The sequence below is a fragment of the Harmonia axyridis genome, chromosome 2, assembly GCF_914767665.1.
Source record: "Harmonia axyridis chromosome 2, icHarAxyr1.1, whole genome shotgun sequence".
Classification (NCBI taxonomy): Eukaryota; Metazoa; Arthropoda; class Insecta; order Coleoptera; family Coccinellidae; genus Harmonia; species Harmonia axyridis.
Window position 1 is genome coordinate 48152182 of NC_059502.1, and position 21291 is coordinate 48173472.

The 21291-nt window shown below is 36.8% G+C and overlaps 1 protein-coding gene across 1 annotated transcript; it reads left to right on the forward strand.

Moving 5' to 3' along the window:
- Nucleotides 1-19574: 19574 nt before the first annotated feature.
- LOC123672721 lies at nt 19575-20649 on the forward strand. The gene is made up of 2 exons (XM_045606977.1): nt 19575-20232; nt 20367-20649. Exons 1-2 carry the CDS (start codon nt 19921-19923, stop codon nt 20412-20414), a joined length of 360 nt encoding a protein of 119 aa, XP_045462933.1. The 5' UTR covers nt 19575-19920; the 3' UTR covers nt 20415-20649.
- The last annotated feature ends 642 nt before the right edge of the window (nt 20650-21291 follow it).

Below are 21291 nucleotides of genomic sequence, written 5' to 3' on the forward strand. Positions count from 1 at the left end.
GTTATATATGAATTGATGTCCTACCTTATATTTTATTATTTTTTTTTTAATTCTTAAAGGCTATTTTGAGCTATAGCCTAAGGAACTGCATCATCTTTTCAATAGAGAGCTTGATACTTTCAAATAATTCAGGACTATTTTTGAATAAATCGACAAAACGTCTAATACGATTTCATACGAAATTCAAAAGATTCTTGAGAACAATATCAGAGGCTCCTTCAAAGAAAATTCAAGAACCCGAGTTCGAAAGCGAAAAATGGGGCTCAAATATATACATAGGTATAACTTATCAAATGGAAAAACTAAAAAATACGTAGATAATAATAAATGTTTTTTCTACAGAGTCCTCAGCTGCCAAAATATGTTTTTCTGGTGAATAACAAAACATATAAATTTAATACACCAACAAAATTCGATGAATAGGTAGGTAGTATTGCCTATAATGAATTAACTATGTATCGAGCCAGATAAATAAGGCAAAGCAGGACGGCGAAATTTTATTTTGCTGGGGCGCCAAAATGTCTGACGACGGCCTGACTGTCAATGTATTTGTATTGTCGTTGAAACGAGAACGTCGACGTCCGACGTACCTTAAGGATGTCGTAGGTTTCGTTAACCGTATCGACGGTCTTCTTGGGTTCCTATGAATAGGTAGTTATGTACAAAATATACAGGGTGTTTCCTAAACATGCGGCAAAAATTCAGGGGATTGTTCCTTGGACTATTCTAAGAATATTTTGTCCTTTGATGATTTTTGAAAAACCTATTTGTTTCGAAGATATAGGGGAAACAAAATTTCAGATAATAACATTTTATTATGAAAAATTACATGAAAATTCAACTCAACCTACAAAAACTGTTGAAAATGACCACCTCTAGCCAGCATACAAGCATCCAATCTTCTCCTCATTGACTGCCGAACCCTTTCAAAAACACCAGGATCATTTCTTATTAAGTTACACCCAGCAATGATCCGATTTCGCAAGTCTTCCACATTTTCTACTGGAGTGGTATAAACTAATGATTTTTAGTCAAAAAACTGGCCGTTTTAGTAATTGGAATGTTGTTAAACAAATTTGAAAATAAATAGTACCTACTTAGTAAACACAGTGCGGTACGCATTTTTATTTAAACTATTATTAATTTTAAAAATATGAAAAATGTTGTTCGCCCTGTATCTTCGAAACAAAGAGGTTTTTCAAAAATCATCCAAGGACAAAACATGCTTAAAATAGTCCAAGGAACAACCCCCTGAATTTTTGCCGCATGTTTAGAAAACACCCTGTATATTTGGTCGCAGTTCACGGAAGGCTAACAGAGCCGCATCGAATTAGTGAATTATAATAATAATACATATGTACCGGGTTTTTCACCATAATTTGACCTCCTCTTCAACTTTGCTACTAGAAGAGGTACAAAAAAATGTTTTCTACGAAAGTTTCACGAAATCAACTAGTGTTTTTTCAAAATTATTTCACAAAACGAAATATATACAGAGTGGGCAACAATATTGATAGCGACTTCATTTTTTCAAATGGAACACCCTGTATATTTTTCTATATTTTACTACCTCTTTTCCCCCTGATTTCGAATATATAACATATTATGTTTGGCCTATCTTTCTTATTCTGAGTACCACAGAGTTTCAAATTTTAAGAACGACCTGGCAAGCTAAGTAATCTGTTTTCAATTGGAAGGCTACGATAATTCAAAATGCCTTTTTTTGAGTTATCTCGTTGGCAACGATATAAACATAAGTTTGTCATCAAGAACTAATTCATCGAATATGCACTACATAGAAGCGGAAAAATTTGAAATATTTTCGCTTCATGTGGAGAACAATAAAAATAAGAAAGCTACAATTTATATTGAAAAACGTATGTGATATCGTTGCCAACGAGATAACTCAAAGAAGGGCATATTCAGTTATCGCAGCCTTCCACTTAAATTTTGAAAACTGATTACTTAGCTTGCCAGGTGGTTCTTAAAATTTGAAACTCTGTGGTACTCAGAATAGGAGAGATAGGCCAAACATATGTTTATTTGAAATCAGGGGAAAAAGGGCTAGTCAAATATAGAAAAATATACAGGGTGTTCCATTTGAAAAAATGAAGTTGCAATCAATATGTTGCCCACTCTGTATATATTTCGTTTTGTGAAATCATTTTAAAAAATACTAGTCGATTTCGTGAAACTTTTGTAGAAAACATTTTTTTCGGCAACCGTCCGGGAAGTGCTCACTTCCCGGACGCTTTTTCTCTGAGAAAGTAGCATTTCCCGGCCTAGTCCGGGAAGTACTTACTTCCCGGACTAGGCCGGAAAAGAATCATAGAATCCATAGCAACCGAGTTAACGGCTGACAGTTCATATGAAATTAGTTGTTAAAAATTTGCATGCTTTTTTATCGCAATCGCAATAAAATATTGAAAGCAGCAGCGATAGTGTTATTTTACATGGTTGCCGAAAAAATATTGTACGCAACACGCCCGAAAATGGTTTTTTTGGACTCACAGACTTCCAGGACCCTATTTTCCGGACTTGTTACGTAAATTACTATTTTGTACCTCTTTTAGTAACAAAGTAAAAGGGGGGGTCAAATTATGGTGAAAAACCCGGTACATACACATATGAATTTCTCAAAATGTGATTCCTTGATATTTACTTGAAATTTTTTTGGTAGCATTCTCTAGCTAGGAGGATCGATTGATTTATGTACCAAATTTCATGCGACTAAATTCCGAATCGCGAATACACATAAGCTTTATTTATTTCCGAAAGACTGATGGATTTGATTTCAAGATTTCATATATATATATCAAAACGTTCATTGTACCCCCCGAGTGAGACAAATTGTTTTGCCTTGAACCGATTCTAAGATTTCAGGAAATACCTAATGCATATTACTAGAGTGTAGAAGTAACATCATATTAATCTTCAGTTCATTCCAATCTTGGATATCCATATGAATATTTCAATGAGTCGTGAAATTGTAGTGTAGTCATTGAATTATTCTTAATTTAAATCCGGGTCAGAGAATATTATAAAATCATTTTTACATTTATCAAAGCTAATATTGTACCTTCGGTTATTGCGATCAAATTTTTCTCGGAAAATAGAATTATGACATAATCGTGCTCTGTAAATGCAGCAATTATGGTTTCAGGTGAAGTCGCCCGATATTGAAATGACAAAATAATGATTGTAGAGGAACAAAATATGGAGTTGGAGAGAGTACGGAGATGAGAATATATTATTATTGTGCACGTAAATCACATCTACCTTCCTCAGAATGAAGACGTTCTATCTAGTAAAATTCGAAAGACTTCAACAAATTCAAAAATTTTTCATTTCGGAACACCTTACCCCAACAGTGAAAAGAACAAATTTTTTTATTATGCTGTACTTGTATGGATCCGTCGATATAAGTGATAATTTGACAGATTTTTCACAGAAAATTTCATCTTCCTCTGGAAACAGTAGCAGTTGGAAATGAAACTTCATAATCTGGACCAGGATCTACCACATTTCCTTATGAAATAGAAGTTGAAAAAAGTACACAACGAACTGATTCCATGAAATAAATCTAGAATAGATAATAAGATCGAAAAATTGGAATATAAAATGAATTCGTTCAAATTATGTTCAAACAAACAAGAGAAAGCTTTCAGCTAACACAAAACCAAATTTATATTAGACGTTAGCAGGGTTTTCAATCCCATAGATATATCCAAATTTGTATAATATTCGTTATAACCTTTTCATCTAGAGTGATTGTTATCATTGCAAGTTCTGCAATGATAACAGCATCTCAGAGCAGATATAACGGTTACCTACTAAGTCAAATGAACGGCCAGAGTTTTTTCGTGGTGGTTCCAGAGTTACCATAAGATCTTCTTATTCGGAGTAACCATAAGAGCCCTTCTATATCTTTCGAAAGTAAACTAAAGGATTACAATAAGATGATCGTGAAATCTGTATGATCTATATTTTCCATCTGAGGGAATGAGTGGTCTGGAAATATATTCAGGAATGAAAATTGAACTGAAATATCTGAAATATGCAGGCGCGGATCAGGGGGGGGGAGAAATGGGGGAACGAATTTTTTTTTATCATACCTCAAACTTTGGCTTTTTGCATTTTAAAACACGTTGAATCCAAATATGCAATAAAAAATTAGTTTATCCGCTTTACGCAAGCCTTTTAGTCCGTCGAGGGAGGGGGGCGAGAGTGATTTTCAGAATTCCGTTAACAAAACAATTCCTGAGTATTTTTTTTTACTTATCACATGAAACATAATAAGACGTTGAACATTTATTTTACGTCGGCGCCCTCCGCCTACCCTTTACATTATCTATTCCTGTTATTCAGGTCTAATGATGTTTTGAGTTACCTACTCAATACGATGTTTATGATGCAGTCTTTTGGAACGGATGGCAATAAAAATAGACAATTATGACAGAATAATATCACATGCATGCGAAATATTTTCTCTCTGTTGTTACTTTGGGAAAAAGGATCTGAAATATAATAATCTTCAATGAAAGCAGGCCTACTTGTTGATATATTTCCTATTTTGTGAATATTTCACTTTGTTGGATAATCATAGGAATGGATTGCTAAAATTGGAGGTAGATACAAAGGAATATGAGAGATTCCTTGGATAATAAAAAAGGCCTATAAATATGAGCCCGCTAACGCTTTGTTTTCGAGATACAGAGTGTTTCTTGTAAGTTTTGTCATCAAATTTTTGTGATGATTAAACCAGATTATCAAATCTTTATTCATCTTCGTTACAGATGCGATTAATAAGTATCAAAACTTATATTAAATTTATTCATCACAGTTCACTAACTGGATCTTCGTTATAATTTGGATTTTTCTGAGTATTAGGTACTAGAGAATAGTTTGAATTTTTTTCTAGAAATCAGTAGCAAATAGGGCAGAACTACAAGACACCAAAAAATGTAGTACTCGACCAAAGTTTCTTTTAACATTTTTCTAATCTACCTGTAGTCTGCCAAAAAAAGTTCTGGACGAATAAAGCGGACACTATTCCAGAAAAATATCACCCTGTAGATTTGCATTCAAAATTAGCATACGCATATCACATGATGAAAACCTTAAATTAGAATATCTAGGCCAAATTCAAGTTGAATATCTTGTACAGGACAGGTGCTATTAGAACAAACTTGAAAAAATCAAACTTCAACACCCTGTATCTGAAAAACAAACAGTTTGGGTGCCCATCCTTCAATTTAGGAACACCCTGTTTAATAACTGATTTGGAGTTTCATTCAATCCATTCGGTTACTTTCATGCTGAGTGAACCTAGTGTCATTTTGAAGAAAAAAGTCGTCCATTTTGTAGTGAAAGCTTATATCTTTTCATGATTAAATGGCATAACCTACTGAACACAAGTGAACTAATACACTTTGTTACTTTATGTAATGTAAAAATACAAGTAAATTAATGGGGATATTTTTTAATCTATTCATTCCACCTTCAAAACATTTTGTGAAAACCCATATTAATGAACGGCAAAAAAAAATGAGGCCCCAAAATGGTGGAAGTGTCTGGGGTCCACATTTTCAACTCCAAAGTATCCAAAAGTCCCCCCCCCCTCCAAGAGTGGGGTCTGGATCCGCGCCTGGAAATATGTACTACTCATTATCTATTAAATTCATTTCTTAGGCTACTTCTGAACGTAGGATATCAATGTTCTTCATTAATTTTGACGAGGTAGTTTCTATGTCGCGCCTGTGATTAAGCACCAATGGTCTTAAACCATAGATGCGCCCTTGAACGGTCGTCGTTCATTGATTCATTTTTTTTTTTTGGTAATACAGGGGACTTCCTTATGGATGACCTACCTCGTGAAAGGTTGGACAGCGTTAGACTCTTACTCGCTAAACCCGAAACTATACCCAACCTGCTATTTGGAATATGCGAGTCTGAAGGAGTTAATGTCGGAAGTTTGACCAATGGATTTAAAATTTATGAATTTCAAAGAAAATCAATGATCCGACTGAAAAACATTTTTTATCAAAGCATATCCATGAAATTTTGGATGTTTCGATTATACTGAGTACTTACAGTTTTCTGCCAATTCATATAAAGGTAGCATGAATTTTTGAAAATTGAATTAGAATTCCTGGACAAAACATAATTTTTATCATATTTTATTTATCATTCGCAAAAATCAGATTCGAATGCCTAAATTATACTCCAATAAATTAATCGTAACAAATGAACTTGAACCAACTGAATTCAAGTCCAATCTCATCACGGAATATCTATCGTTTGCATCAAGTTTTCGTTAACCAGAATGGAAAGAGAGCGGCTTCTTCAGCTTGTAAACCGAAATTGGGTAATTGATTAAAACCACCGGTCGTTGCTTGTGAAACATGAACTGAGTGAGCATGAAACTATGCCGTGAAGGTGTATAATTACGAGTTCAACTGTAATTTGATTCAATATTTCAACGTTTTTTCTTCTTCGTTCGTGACATTGTCAAAATATTTGAGGAATTAGAAAAAACAATTTAGTGAAATTTTTAAAAGATAATGCCAACCATTAAAACGCTATAATCGAAAGAGATAAATCTTTCCTAACAAGGAGAATGTGAGAGACTGAAAACTGGTTCAAATATTTCTCACACACTAAATTTTGTAGCACAACTTTTATCGTTTTCAATCGTTTGTATTATATATATTGTATGAACACAATATACTTATTATATCCGTATAGTGTATTCATATTTTTTTGTCATCAATAATTTTCCTAAAATTTGTGGTTGTGTAACAACGGAATGACTGATATTCTAGATGTGCAAGTTGGTTCATGAATAATGGAAATAATCTAGACAGTAGAATGTGTTACGAATTCACTCATTGTCAAAAAAATAGAAAATACTTAGTAGTATTTATATAAATACTTGAAAAAAATTATTTTTTTATACTCATTCGTATAAATGAGTACGAAAAAACTTGATTTTACTTTAATTTTCTTCTACTTATCTCAATTCATGTGAAATCATGGAATGCAAAACAGGTTTCAATCAAATATTTATTTGTTAAGATATCCGAATTGGGCACCAAGGGACTGGTGAAAATTATAACATTCTGTATCTTAGTATCAATAGGTAGGTACATATTTTCAATTCCATGATTCTACAATTGATAAAAATACCCACCTTTTTATTGAAATGAAATTTGAAAATCTGTCGCAGAATACAAATACAAACATAACAAATGTTCATGTGAATTTCATGGGGATCGTATCATTGATAGATGAAAATAATTAATATGGCAAATTTCGATATCTTGGAATCCATACACTGAAATCTTGCGAGTTCATGAAAATAATCGATGGAGCTTTATATCTCATCAATAATATCATATAATTGAGTTTTCTGATCTGATCTGAATTTTAATACAAGAAGGAATTCAATCGAAATCAATATAAAATGATTTGGTGCTAATTAGAAGAAAGAGGAACCTCCCAAGCGAGCATTTATTATTTTTATTATGCTTTCTTATTTCCTAAAAGAAATTGTTTCAATAAACGATAAATGACAATGGGGTGACAGTGCAGGCATTCCAAATTTTCACACATCAGAAGTTAGGATCTTTTTAGATTTGTATTACACAAACAGAATGGAGAATACAGGGTGAGTAAATTTCGATGTTTTAGCACTACAACTTTTGAACCAGAGGAGATAGACAAAATCTGATACCCCCTTCTCGGTCTCTTTTTCTGAGAAACTAACAAGGGCAGTATACATTTTTGGCCACCTTCTTTTGTATTCGAGTTATAAGGGAAAATTGGAAAAATGGTGATATCGAAAAACATTTATATCTCCACTAATACTGAAGATAGAGCTCTGAAATTGAAACATTATCGAGGCACTTTTTTTACGTAGAATCGAGTGGTTCCTCTCAAAAGGGTTTTTGATAACGAAGCTATGACACAAAGTTATGAGTTTCCAAACTTAATATTTTGTTTTGTAATAAACCTATCAAGATCGAGATCAAGATATACAGTTAAGTGCTTTCCAGTCAGGTGGGTGTCAGCCCGGGGCTCGGCGCACTAGAGCGTCGAACCCTTGCTATGAGTGCAACGCGCCAAAACGAAACTGTCAAATTGAACGTAAACAAACCAGCGTTCTACAGCTGTCTCGTAAGCCTCAGGGGCTGTTCAGCCTCTGGATTTTCAGTACGGGGATGGCCAAACCCGAGCTACCCGAGGACCTAGTACCTTGCCACCTTGTTTCCACCGTCCTGACCTAGACATGTCTTAGGGTGGATGGGGAGCTTGGCTTAAGCGCCTGGCTCAAAGAGGAGATAACCTCTATAATAAACCTCATTCCTCAAGGTGTAGAAAAGTGCCGAAGGGGGTTCTGTTGCTGAGCAATGGCATGGTCGGGGGGTAACTCGGTCTCGAACTTTCTCACCACCGGGCACCTGACGCACTTGGTGGGACATTTTAGCCCTCTGCTTGGTACGGGCGCACTGCCTTACAGTGATTTTATTTCGACCCTTCTCGTGAGACTCAATATGTCTGATTCTAATCATAATTCGAATATAAAACTCACCTTATCTTCGAGGGATCGTTTTGCCTCAGTTTCGGTCCGCTCACCTGCTCCATCTTGTGGTTCTGTCACTGCCAAACCACAGGGACCATCTTCTTCTGGTCTGTCTAAGCTGAAGTTAACACCTTCACAGCCAGAAGGTGCAGCTTCATCTCCTGCTGTTCTATCTCCCCAACCAGCTTCTGGTTTTCTTTGCCAACCGAGATTTCTGATGCATCGGTGGAGTCAATCTCTTTATTGAGAGAGACTCTGGAGGCTACCTTGTTTGCTTCGGCGTCTAAAATTCCAAGGTCCCAAATTGAGGTTGTTTTCAAATCATTTCGTCGGGTAGAGCAACTATACATATTTATCTGCACAGTACAGAATAGCTTACCTGGAGAGTCATCTTGAGGATAGAGTTTCTGCTCCGGCTGCTTCGGTGTCCGTCAGGTTGCTCCTCCATATTTCGCTTCTGTTGCCGCCACCTCTCCCTCAAGATGGTCTAACCCAGTTCCGCCTAAGAAACACACAGTCATCATCAACTCTACTGTTTCGAGTGACGCAGACGAGGTGATGTCATATATTTCCTCAATTCTGCGTAAGTCCCCGTCTGTCCGTATTCATGATGTGAGAAAGCTTAGGAGTGGTTCTGTTCTAGTTGATGCTTTCTTGGAGTCTGATGTTGCGCTCATTAAAAAATCTATTCCTTCCTCGGAAACACTCAGTTGCTCCGATCCGAAAAAAATCCAGCCTCGTATCAAACTGTTCGATATTCCTAAAATTCTCTTCGAAGACCGTTTCATTGATGACCTCCTCATGAAGAATGTTGATAGTGAAGCATAGAGAACTTCTTTTCGGCCTCAGGTAAGAATGGTAACTCGCCTTAAATCTAGATTCGCCGACAAGGAATATTTCGTGCTAAGCGTTTCGGCTCCCATATATATGGGATATGGGCTCCCACCATGTGGTTGATCATTTCAACATCATGCGGTGTTTCAACTGTCAGCAGTTTGGTCATTCCTCGGGCTCCTGCAAACTTCCCAAGTGTTGTGGTTTCTGTGCCAACACGGGTCATTCCTTTAAGGATTGTCCCGCAAAAGCCTGTCTGCCATGTGTCGCTAATTGTAAGTCATCGAGCAGCGGTTTGCTCTGAATCACGACACCTCAAACAAAGGTTGTCCGTCATATTTAAAACAGCTCGCAAGGTACAGGAGCCTCATTGATTATCAGCAATGAGTGCACTAAAATTTGTTCAGATTAATGCTCAACGTTCAACGTCTGTCACTTCCGCGGTGTGTCAGCTAGCCGGTCAATGGACGGCGGTCATCCAGGAGCCGTACCACGCCTTTGGAGATCTCAAGTGTCTTGGTCTTCATTCATCTGTCGTTTCAGTCAGAGTGGGGGTTCCAATGTCGGCTATCGTGGTTCTTGATCCAGCTTTGGAAGTGTTAGCCTTGTCCCAGTTTTGCGATAGTCACATTACGGTGGTTTTGATATTTCTTGGTCATCATTAATTTCATTTATTTAATGTCTACTGTCAATTTAGTTAGGATATCGACCCCTTTCTGCACAAGCTGGATCACATTTTTCATTTTCTCAATACTTCTCATTTTATTATTTGCATGGACGCGAACGCTAAATCCCCTCTCTGGCATTCCAACGCATTAGATTCTCGAGGTTCGTCACTCGAGGACTTCATCGTTTCCCATCGTCTTGAGATCTGTAATATCCACGGTCAACCTTCAACTTTCTGGTCAACAAATGGTGAATCTAACATAGATGTCACCTTGGTAAGCTCTTCACCTGCGGGTGGTGTTGGATGCTGGAGGGTCTATGACGGATTGTGTGTCGGAGATCATCGTCCGATTTCGGTTACTTTCAATCCGAGCAACCCGAGCTCTTATGAAATTACGCCTTTTATCTCTAGGTCGAGCTTCCTTCATTCCAGAGCAGACTGGGAGCTTTTTGATACCGAGCGGAATACACGCACTCAAGGCATCTATGCCTTGCCCACCTCCTCTGGGGGGTTGAGAGTCTTGTGGCTTCTATCACCTCGGTCATTTATGATTTCGCTCTTGCCGCAATACCGACACATTCCCCGAGATGACCCATCCGAGGACTCCGCGGTTCAGGCTGCTGTTCGTACTGAGACTTCAGTCACTACAACAATCTCACCATCCTCTATTCGCCAATTCACTTTTGAAGAACTCGATGCGGCTATTGTAGCTACCCCTGACCGCGGCGATCCTGGTCCGGATTTTATAATAGGCCCGATTCTTCGTAGAGCGTGGTCGGTGATACCTGGCCTGCTGCTGTCACTATACAACTGCTGTCTGCTCACTGGTCATTTTCCCGACAGTTGGAAGGAGGCCTCGGTCTGTCTTCTTCTCATGTCTACGGAGCGTCCTCTACAGGATTCAAAGTCTTACCGTTCTATAAGCCTGCTTTCGATTTAAGGCAAGACCTTTGAGCGACTGATGCTTTACTGACTTGCTCGGGTCTTACTTGATCCTGATAAGTCCTCCCTTCTTCAGTTCGGATTCAGGCCTGGCCTCTCCACGGAGGATGCTGTTCTTGCACTTTGCCCGGAATTTCCCGGGTAAGTATGCGGCCACTTTATTTTTAGACATTGATGGCGCCTTTGACAATCTTTGGTGGCCTTGCATCCTCCGTCGTTCTCGGTTGGTTGGGGTTCCTCTGAATCAGTTGCGTCTGCTCGAGAGCTATCTTTCTAGTCGGCAGGTCACTTTTTCTCGCCAGTCGGTTTTCCTTCGATGTGTTTTGTCCCAAGGCTGCAACCAGGGTTCCATTCTGGGAACTTCTCTTTAGAATCTGGTTTTTGATGAGCTGCTATTTCTCCTGGCTGAAGACTGTAGCCTTGCCATAACGTATGCAGACGTCTTATCCCTGGTTGCTGACAGCCGGCGCTTGCTCGAAAAAACCCTTCAGGGCCTTATCGATTTGGTGCTTGAGTGGCTTAGCTGCAACAGGCTTCCCATCTCCCAGGGCAAGTCTGTGGCAGTCATGTTGAGGGGCTTTCTCGACCGTAGACGTCCCCTAACAATTCGATCCCCTATGGGCTCGTTTCGCTGGTCATCGGAGTAAAGATACCTTGCGTGGTGTTTGACTGTTGACTCTGGCCTGATCAGTTTCGGTCTCTGATCAGGTATTTTTTGCCAATAATTTCTTATTGCGCCTCCGCATGGTATTACCGCCTGGGTCATTCCTATGTCCGACGGGTCATTCTTTCGGCTCAGCGGCATTTCCTCCTCCTTATTTTTCCTTCGTATCGAACTGCAGCCACATCTTCTCCTCAAGTTGTGCCCGCACACTATTACGTCGTTCATCGGGCTGCAGCTTATTTTCTGAGGAGAGGATTTGAATTTCGTTTCGGAGAGCTCTATATTTCATCCGTGTCCTTGGACGACCCTGGTAGGGCCTCTGCGATCCGTTGGTCCATGGATGTTTCACTGCGCCATTTCTCTTCTTGTTGGCAGTCGGACTGGTAGACGTCTGACTCGGGTCGTTGTACCTTCGACTGGATCCCCTCTGTTCATTTAATTTCCAACAACCCTTGGTTTCGCCCAAGTTTTCCTCTGGTCTGTTTCATTTCAGGCCATGGTCTTTTCAAAGGTAATCTGTTCAAGCTGGGTCTGGTCGAAGAGGAACACTGTCCATGTGGTCACCCACAGTTCAGCGACCACATACTTATAAACTGTCCCTTGTTTAGTGACCTCAGGGTCATTTACGGTCTGTCTATTCTCGAGTCCCCGGATCTCAGATAAGCTGATTTTTGTTCATCTCGAAATAATTTTGGCCCTTTATCTGCATTCGCGGCTGACGCTATATGTCGCCTCAACTCCTGGCATTCGGCCTAATCTGACATTCTTCCCCGGACAGTAATGATGGGAATGTGCCTAAGCGTAGTGACGAGCACTGCTCATGAACTACTTTTTGCACTGCTGAGCTGAGCTGTCTCGTACTTTATGCGAAGTAAAGGTCTTCTTTTTCTCACCTGTCAGGCCTCGACGCCCCGCAAATGCGGTGGGTGCGTCAGGGGAAAGGGGAAGTTGACGCGAGGGCTCGACGCCCTGTTAACTGGAACAGTACAACTCCACAGCGGTGCGCTTCGGAGCTGTACCCAGGAGCTCCTAAGGGTGGCTGGAAAGCAGCTATTATAATCGAATAGTATATTTCGACAAATCGCATCGGATTAAAGTTTTCAGAATTTAATTTTAAATGTGGGATGAATCGTTAAGGTTTTTTTAACTCGATGATGTTAAAAGTAATCAAACTAATAAAATTTTGCTTTCGGAATAATATTGATTTATTTATTTAAATTTACGTGTCTCAAAACTTATGGTCATTGACACGAGGGACTGTTACAATCTCTTTATCATGTTATATACACTAAAAGAAATAAAAAGAATTTCTGCAAATTTCGAAGGGTTTTTCTATTACCAAATTGAGTTGTGGATTTCATGTTTTCTCTACATTTTCTGGCATCATCATATAGTACTACCGAGAGTACTTCAATATACATATCAGTCAATATTTTCAATTCTTCAAATCGAAAGTGTTTACAAGAGCATTCTCGAAGTCAATCAACAATTATTTCAACAATCACCTTATTACACAATAAATACACATCATTTTTTTTTGTTGAACCTACGCCACAATATATCATAATGCGGTTTTTTTATCCAGTTCTTTAAGAATGAAACATATCCGCGTTGAAGAAATCATGCAAATCGTGTAAATATCATTACTCACATCCCACCTTAGGCAATGCACGTAATAAGTGTTAATTCGTCCTATATGCTCTCATAAAGCTGAGTCCTTGATTCGAATTCAAAACTTTTTAGGATTGAATCGATACAAATTAATCAAATCAGAAAATGATCATGAAGATGATACGCCTCCAAGGTTGCAGTAGTCCAGAACGGTACCTGATTATTTCTAAATCATCAAATACTCAGCAATGTGAAGTTTCAATGTCATTAAGAATATCCTGGAACTGAAAAAAATGATTTTTCATCCTGCTTAGTTGATTATGAATTGTACAAATGACTTATTCTCACTTATTATTATTATGTTCTTTCACAATATCCTTAGACATATAAAGTAGTAGGTATTTACATAAAGGAATTTCAAAGTATTATTCTATAAAGTTCTTATCAGTTTCGCTTCTGGAGTAGGTACACAACCTGCAATAGGTACTTTTCTTGATACATTGGAGGCATCGTAACGTAACATATGCAAAATGCCCAATTGGTGATTGTAATTATCTTATCATTGCAATATCTCAACAACAAACCTAGTTTATAAGAAAACCAATATAATTTTTTCCAATGAATTTAGGTATTCTCGCTACCTCGTAGCCGCTTCTAGATTGGGCACCTATACATATTGTTCAACTTGATAGAAGGCATACTCTAATATTTGGGTATTGTTCTCAGCGTTATTCCGCTTGCTTGCTTATTTTACTTGTAAGATTTCGATGATGTAGTAACTAATTCCAGTTATTGAAACTTCAAATTTTCTGACTTATTTGTGACTACAATTAACCCCACAGTCACTTTTGACTGTTTTCAAAACCATGATCGTCATAGCTAATCCTCATTACCAAAAAAAAAACGCAAAATTATTTCTTCCGGTTAAAAAAAATATTTTCAATTGAAGAAATAATATAATGACTCATAAGTGAAAATGATTTTGTACGCGAATTCAGAATGCACATTCTTCGAGGGATGTGACAGTCAAAATGATAGATAATCAAAATTTGTCTCTAAAGATACGATGACTCGTACCTACTGGATGAATGGAATTGGGAAAGTTAGCGGGGCCAAAATCAGTTGCAAAAAAACATTATTCCATTAATCTGGCTGTGTATTCCAAATTTCAATAGAACCTGTTAGGGGCAATTCAAATATGACGTGAGCTATATTAGTGGGCCGAAAATGTCTGCTTCACTTATTTTTGATTACATTGGGGAGGGAAGGGTGTAGATGGATATTAGGTCAGCAGTCATTCACTTTTTTACACAAGTATGACAATCCACACATTGCCCATATGTTTGAAAACATAAGCAACTTTGAGGATTCCCATGAATAATGTATCCGCCTAGGTTCTCGCTTGGAACATTATACAGGGTGTTTCCTAAACATGCGGCAAAAATTCAGGGGGTTGTTCCTTGGACTATTCTAAGAATATTTTGTCCTTTGATGATTTTTGAAAAACCTATTTGGTTCGAAGATATAGGGGAAACAAAATTTCAGATAATAACATTTTATTATGAAAAATTACATGAAAATTCAACTCAACCCACAAAAACTGTTGAAAATGACCACCTCTAGCCAGCATACAAGCATCCAATCTTCTCCTCATTGACTGCCGAACCCTTTCAAAAACACCAGGATCATTTCTTATTAAGTTACACCCAGCAATGATCCGATTTCGCAAGTCTTCCACATTTTCTACTGGAGTGGTATAAACTAATGATTTTAGATGGCCCCATAGGAATTTAGTAATTGGAATGTTGTTAAACAAATTTAAAAATAAATTGTACCTACTACTACTTAGTAAACACAGTGCGGTACGCATTTTTATTTAAACTATTATTAATTTTAAAAATATGAAAAATGTTGTTCGCCCTGTATCTTCGAAACAAAGAGGTTTTTTAAAAATCATCCAAGGACAAAACATGCTTAAAATAGTTCAAGGAACAACCCCCTGAATTTTTGCCGCATGTTTAGGAAACACCCTGTATATTTTATTGATGCTTGAACAATAAAGAAACTCTATTGCTAATAAATTATATTAATTTCAAAACAATTGAAATCACTGCAACAAAAATCCATGACAACATTCGTCTGTCCTCTAGGTGACTATTACTCCCTATCAATAGTGGACAACTTCTTCTTCTTCTTCTTCATATTTTAAGCCTGTGGCTTGTATTTTCCAACTTATAATATAAAATACTATTCTATGTTGAAAAATATCAGGCAATCTCCGTCTGGGAAACTAGATTGTGCATGTGATGACAACTATATACGATTTCGAAATACTTTTTGAATTGACTTTGACTTTTCATTGACGACCGTCTCAGTGCAATGAACTTGTAAAACGCTTGGACAAAGTCCTCCATTAGGTAAACTGATGTATCAAAATCAGAAAGAGCCATAGGTATGATGAGGTATATGGGCCTAAAACGAGGATTTCTTGATTGCAGGAAAGTGAGTCCTCCACATATCTTGCGAACCAAGACTCTAGCTGTCTATATTTGCGCCAAAAAGTCAATTACGGACAGCCAGGCCACGCTGAGATCCCTAGAATCATAGAGCCAGGAGTCTGTACTGAGATGGGAGTGCCGTATTACAAATAAACTGACCAGAGGGAATAAAATAACAAAGTCAGTTGAACTAGTCCATAAAAACGCTTGGCCAGATGTCCCTTTGAAGCGGATGTCACAATCCGCTAAATACCGGGGTTTATTTTAAAATATTGTTCACTGGTCCCAAAGGAATTTCTGTACACTTGGACAACTTTGTATAATCGAAATATTCTGGCTTCCTCCAAGTGACTTTGGATTTACAATACCGGAGCATTATGCAATTGAAGGAAACGAGAAAGCCGATGATCTTACAAAAAAAGGCATCAAGATAACCACCTGTTGATCTAAAGTACTTCTATTTCTACACTATTTCATTATTCGCAAAGGCATTTGTTATTTCAATTCGTAAGAGGACGAGGTGGTCGATTAAATAGTAAGTCTTCCTAAACCCTGTCTGAGATCTGCTCAGTTCATTTTCATTGTCTAGATACCAAGTGAGTTTTTCGTTTAACATTTTCTCCAGGATCTTACATCCTGTGCATAAAAGTGCTATTGGACTATATGACTCCGAGTTCAATCTTGGTTTTTCACATTTGAAAAGTGGATTGTTGCTCCTTTCCATTTTTGGGGAGAAATATGATCAGTATAAATTTTTTTATATATTTCTAATTGATAGGTCAAATGTTCTTCTGAGGGATGTTTGAAAAAAATCATGAGTAGAAATTCAGCAGCTAGCCCTATCCTCTGGGACAGCTGCTAAATTTCTCGAATTCTGTATAGCTGACATCAGTTCTTCCTTAGAAAAGGGTCCTTCATTACTATGATCGATCTTATCTTCAATGTTTAGAGATATACTTTCGAGATTTCTTTTTTTCTGCAACATTGATCATTTAGGTTATGATCGCTGTATTGTTTCTCCATGGTATTAGCTAGTTGCTCTGCGATGTCAAAAAATTTCCCTGTTCATTCTTCCGAGCAGCTATGTTGTTCCACACTTTTTTGGGTTGAGTTGAACGTGTTATTGATGACACAAAACTTTTCCAATTCTCATTCTTCACATTTCTCAGAATAAGTTTCGTTTTTACCTTCTGTCTCTCAGCTTCTATAAGATTAATCGATAGTTTTCTGCCTACGATACTTTTTAACTGCCTTTTTTCTCAACTTACTTGCCTTAGTATAGGTCTGTCTACCATAGAACCAGTTTGGATGTGGGCTCAGCTTGAATCTTCCGATCTAGTTTCATCTGTTATTAGCAGGTGTTTTGTGAACTAAGTGACATAATAATCAATGTCCCCTATGGTTGCTTGATCCTGCATTATTTCTAACTGTTCTCTGCATTTTTTTCAGTTGGCGTGTTAGATTTTTCCCCCTTAATTTTCAGTACTGGTTGGGATCCTGCTTCCCTTTCAATTAAGATAGGAAAGTGGTCGATATCATGTAGATCTCCTAAAACTTTCCATTTAAGTGCGGGCATAATGCGTGGATCACAGAAACTCACATAAACAAAGAAACACATAAAATCATTCTTAGTAAAAGTATAATCATTAGGTATAAACACATTACATATTGTTATTGGATTATGAGCCCATATATTTTCTACTATTGCTTCAAATTGCGTGGCTACGGCTATTTCCTCAGTATGTAGGCTATTTTTCACGAAAATAGATGTGACTCCACTTGCCCTTATGTTCGTCGATCTTATCTTGTAAAAAGCGTGGTAATGGCTCAATTCACCTATCTTGCTTTCCTAGAAGTTGTTTTCTTGAATGAATAATATTATGTGCGGGTTGGTTCACTGTATTAAATTTTGGAGATTTTCTGAACGTGTAAAAAAAACACACCTATTCCATTGTAGTATCTTCAATGTCATTGTCACATTGTGATGTGATAGTGTCATCATTTTGAGCTTCAAATTCACTAGTTACATACTTAGGATGCATACCATTTTTTGAAAAGTTAGTATGTTAATAAGTGAGAATTATGAAAACTATGGCAACAGTTGTCGAACGACAATGGGTTAAACGAATGGTACCATATAAAAAAAATATTTTCAGAAGATATAAGTCAACTTCTCAGTTTAAGTACCCATTCTGGTTCGTCAACGATTCACTCCACAGCATCTTCTGTGAAAACTTTTCATTATTTTTGTTTCCCCGATATATAACGTAAAACGATGTACTTGAGGATGGCATCTAAACAGTTATTTTCTAGAGGAATCGAGCTATAATTCGAAAAAATCATTGCTAAAATCGGCCAAACCGTAAAAGAGAAAAGGAACTACTAACTTCGTTGAAACTTTATTCGTTCCCTTAATTTTGCCGGTATTTATGCTATATAGATATATCAGGAAACAAACGAAATTCTCTCCATTGATCTCACCAAGGTGTCGGCACACATTTGAATCCTATAATCGATTGAAATTCGAGAATATCGACAACTCTACAATCGTAAAACTACTTTGAATCAATTTGTGATACTAGTCGTTAACCAACAGTTCATCTGTCGATAACTCAGTTTTATTGAACGTAAAGGTTAGGACTTACAATAAAGAACCTTCTTCAATAAAACCAATGAGGGAATGTGGGAGTATGAGGGTCCTGGGCTCCGTTATTCATACCGATTTGAGACTAGGACAACTGTTGTAAAAAAATTATAACCCTGCCATAAGGCATTTCAGAGGCGTAGATAGACAACGCAGTTTGGAGGTCTGCCACTTATATTTCGGCAATATTATCTAATATTTTCTGGACAATATCAATAATATTGGTTTCGGGAAGTTTGCTACTAAAAATATCAGGGGAAAAGAAAGAAACCTATAAGGTAATTCATTATCCGAAGTTAATTCATACATATCACATCGAAATCATAAGACAGACAAGCCAATTTTATGCCAATTCCTTGTCATTTTTTTTATTAAATGTTGAAAGGCTCAACTTACGACTTTTATTCACTGCTAAACCTATTACCAAAGAACAGGTCTTATCTCTTGTGCTTATTACGGTATTTTTGCTTGAGCTTTGAGTTGTTGGCACAAATTTTAATATTATTTCTCACGATATACTCCTTATGAATAGGAGATATCTGCAGTTATTACATCGTAACATCTCAATAACCATGTAACATCCTTTTTTTGTGGAATTTTCGACTCGATCAGTAGGATACGATTGGTATTATACAGGAATCTAAGTGTCTTGAACTTAGGCATTACTCTTTATTGAAAACCTTAGCCTTATTCATAGCATATTCATAGATATAAAATGAAATAACATAATGAAAAAAATATTGTCCGAGTACTTGTAAAAACCTTATAAATTCGAGAATATGTCTATAAGCAAACTTCACTACATATCCAGATGTAGTGTAATAAATAGACACTTTTAATAGAATCAATAAAGCTATAGTCCCTGAAATAGTTATTTATACTATAAGGGATTTACCAGTCGAGGACGAGTTTGCTCCCGTGAGTCCCGAGCGATAGCAAGGACTGGCAAAAAAGATCGAGACTGGTTAATGTACTTACATCCCATAATAGTATATAACATTTTTTCCCCTCGTTGTATTGTATATTTCCAAGAAAATGCTGGATATATTTTTGGATTTTCATGATCATTACATTCGTTAGCATTCTCATTAATCTATGGCATCCGCGGTATCCGTGATCCGTTGCTAGAGAAACATAAGCAGTTTTATTTTATCAACAACGTCAAGTCGTAGCGAAAAGTTTGAAGAAGTCGAATTGTTTTATTATGTGTGGACAAAATGGATGTTTCAGATAAAGAAGAATCAGCGAATATTGCTTGTTCATCTCTAGTACTGGAAAAGTCGGAAAAAATGTATGAAGCAGCAAATAAATCCTTTAAGAATTGATGTGAAAGCACTCTCCGAAACCTTTTTTTTTGGTGTATTTCCACGAGAAAAGTTCTTCATTGAAGTCCCCATCAAGCTTATGGTGTGAATATTCGATGTGGAAGTCCACCCTTTTTATAGAGGAAAATATAGTAAAATTGCGAAATTCATAATGTCTACTGGACACTCTTTCAGAAGAACGTCGGCAACTTTATTAGCAAATACTGGAGTTGATGTATTAGCTATCAAGCGACATAATGGATGGAAATCCGCTTATATTGCGGAAAATTACGTAGCTGAGAACCTCAACAATAAAAAGGAAATAGTGAATAATATTTTATACAATAAGATCCAGCCAGAAGTCTCTTGGACTGCTTCAACAGTGACAGAAACATTAGTTAGTAATGAAGGATCTGTGAGGTCAGAAAATGTAATACACATCGAGAAGAAACGAAAAAGCCTGATTCCAAATTTTGTTAATTATGTGAATAATTGTATGAATTGTACCATTAATATTCATTTCAATTAATATAACCGGATGTTTGTCCGGATTTTTGTGATATGTTGATGAAATCAAAAATTGAAGTTACTGATAATAATTTTAGATTATTTTCCTAGGTTGACTTACATCCTGTCGTTGAGGGCAACCAATACCTTGTTGAGTAAGTTTCACTTACGTTTGTCAAAGCAGTGTCGAAATAGGTTGCTTACAATACAGGAAGGGGTAAAATGAAATTTAAAAAATCTCACCTCTTATTTACAATGACAAGAAACGAACAAGGAAATGGCGAAATCAAATCACAGATGAAAATATGCTATGTTGGGTTATAACAACCACATCACAACATCAAGATGTCCTCTGACGTCCAATATAAAACATGAAATACTAAAATATATATGAAAGTCTTGGATTTTACATAAAATTAGGTATTCTATATTATCCATATAACAAATTGCCTTCAGCAATACTTGTTCTAACAAATACAATATTTTCACTGAAATTTCACAATTTTCTGATACTTCCTGTTCTGAATGATTCATTCATTCCAAATAGCTATAAATGGAGGGAACTTAATGTTTAAATCTTTTCAATTTTCAATTCAATATTCTAGTGTATAATTCATGGCTAAATTCAATTTTGTTCATACTCCTTGAACAAAAATATTCCAACTACGCCACTGAAAGAATTTGTAGTTCATTCTGATCGATTCTTAAATCATTTGAGAATCATATTCGTTGAGTTTACAGAGTGATAATCAATAATTCACATAAACGGAAAGCCAATCCCCTTTTTATTAGCATTTTAATTGAAAACTTTATGTATTTTACTCAAGTAAGAATATTTCGACCTGAAAAGCATACTCTCTAGTACATAGTTTATCCATCCTCGATAGGATTTGATTAATGTTATGAACAATGATGGGTAATCATAACTCATTATCACATTTCTCTTGAACTTACCTTGTTGTTCCTCGTTATATGCTGATTATATCTTCACATACATGGAAAATCTATAATTGATGGAATGGTATTAATAATTCAT

Coding starts and splice junctions, on each gene's coding strand:
- LOC123672721 (XM_045606977.1), top strand. CDS start 19,921: ATGTCTACTGGACACTCTTTCAGAAGAACGTCGGCAACTTTATTAGCA. Junction 20,233..20,366: donor TTCCAAATTTTGTTAATTAT/GTGAATAATTGT, acceptor TTATTTTCCTAG/GTTGACTTACATCCTGTCGT.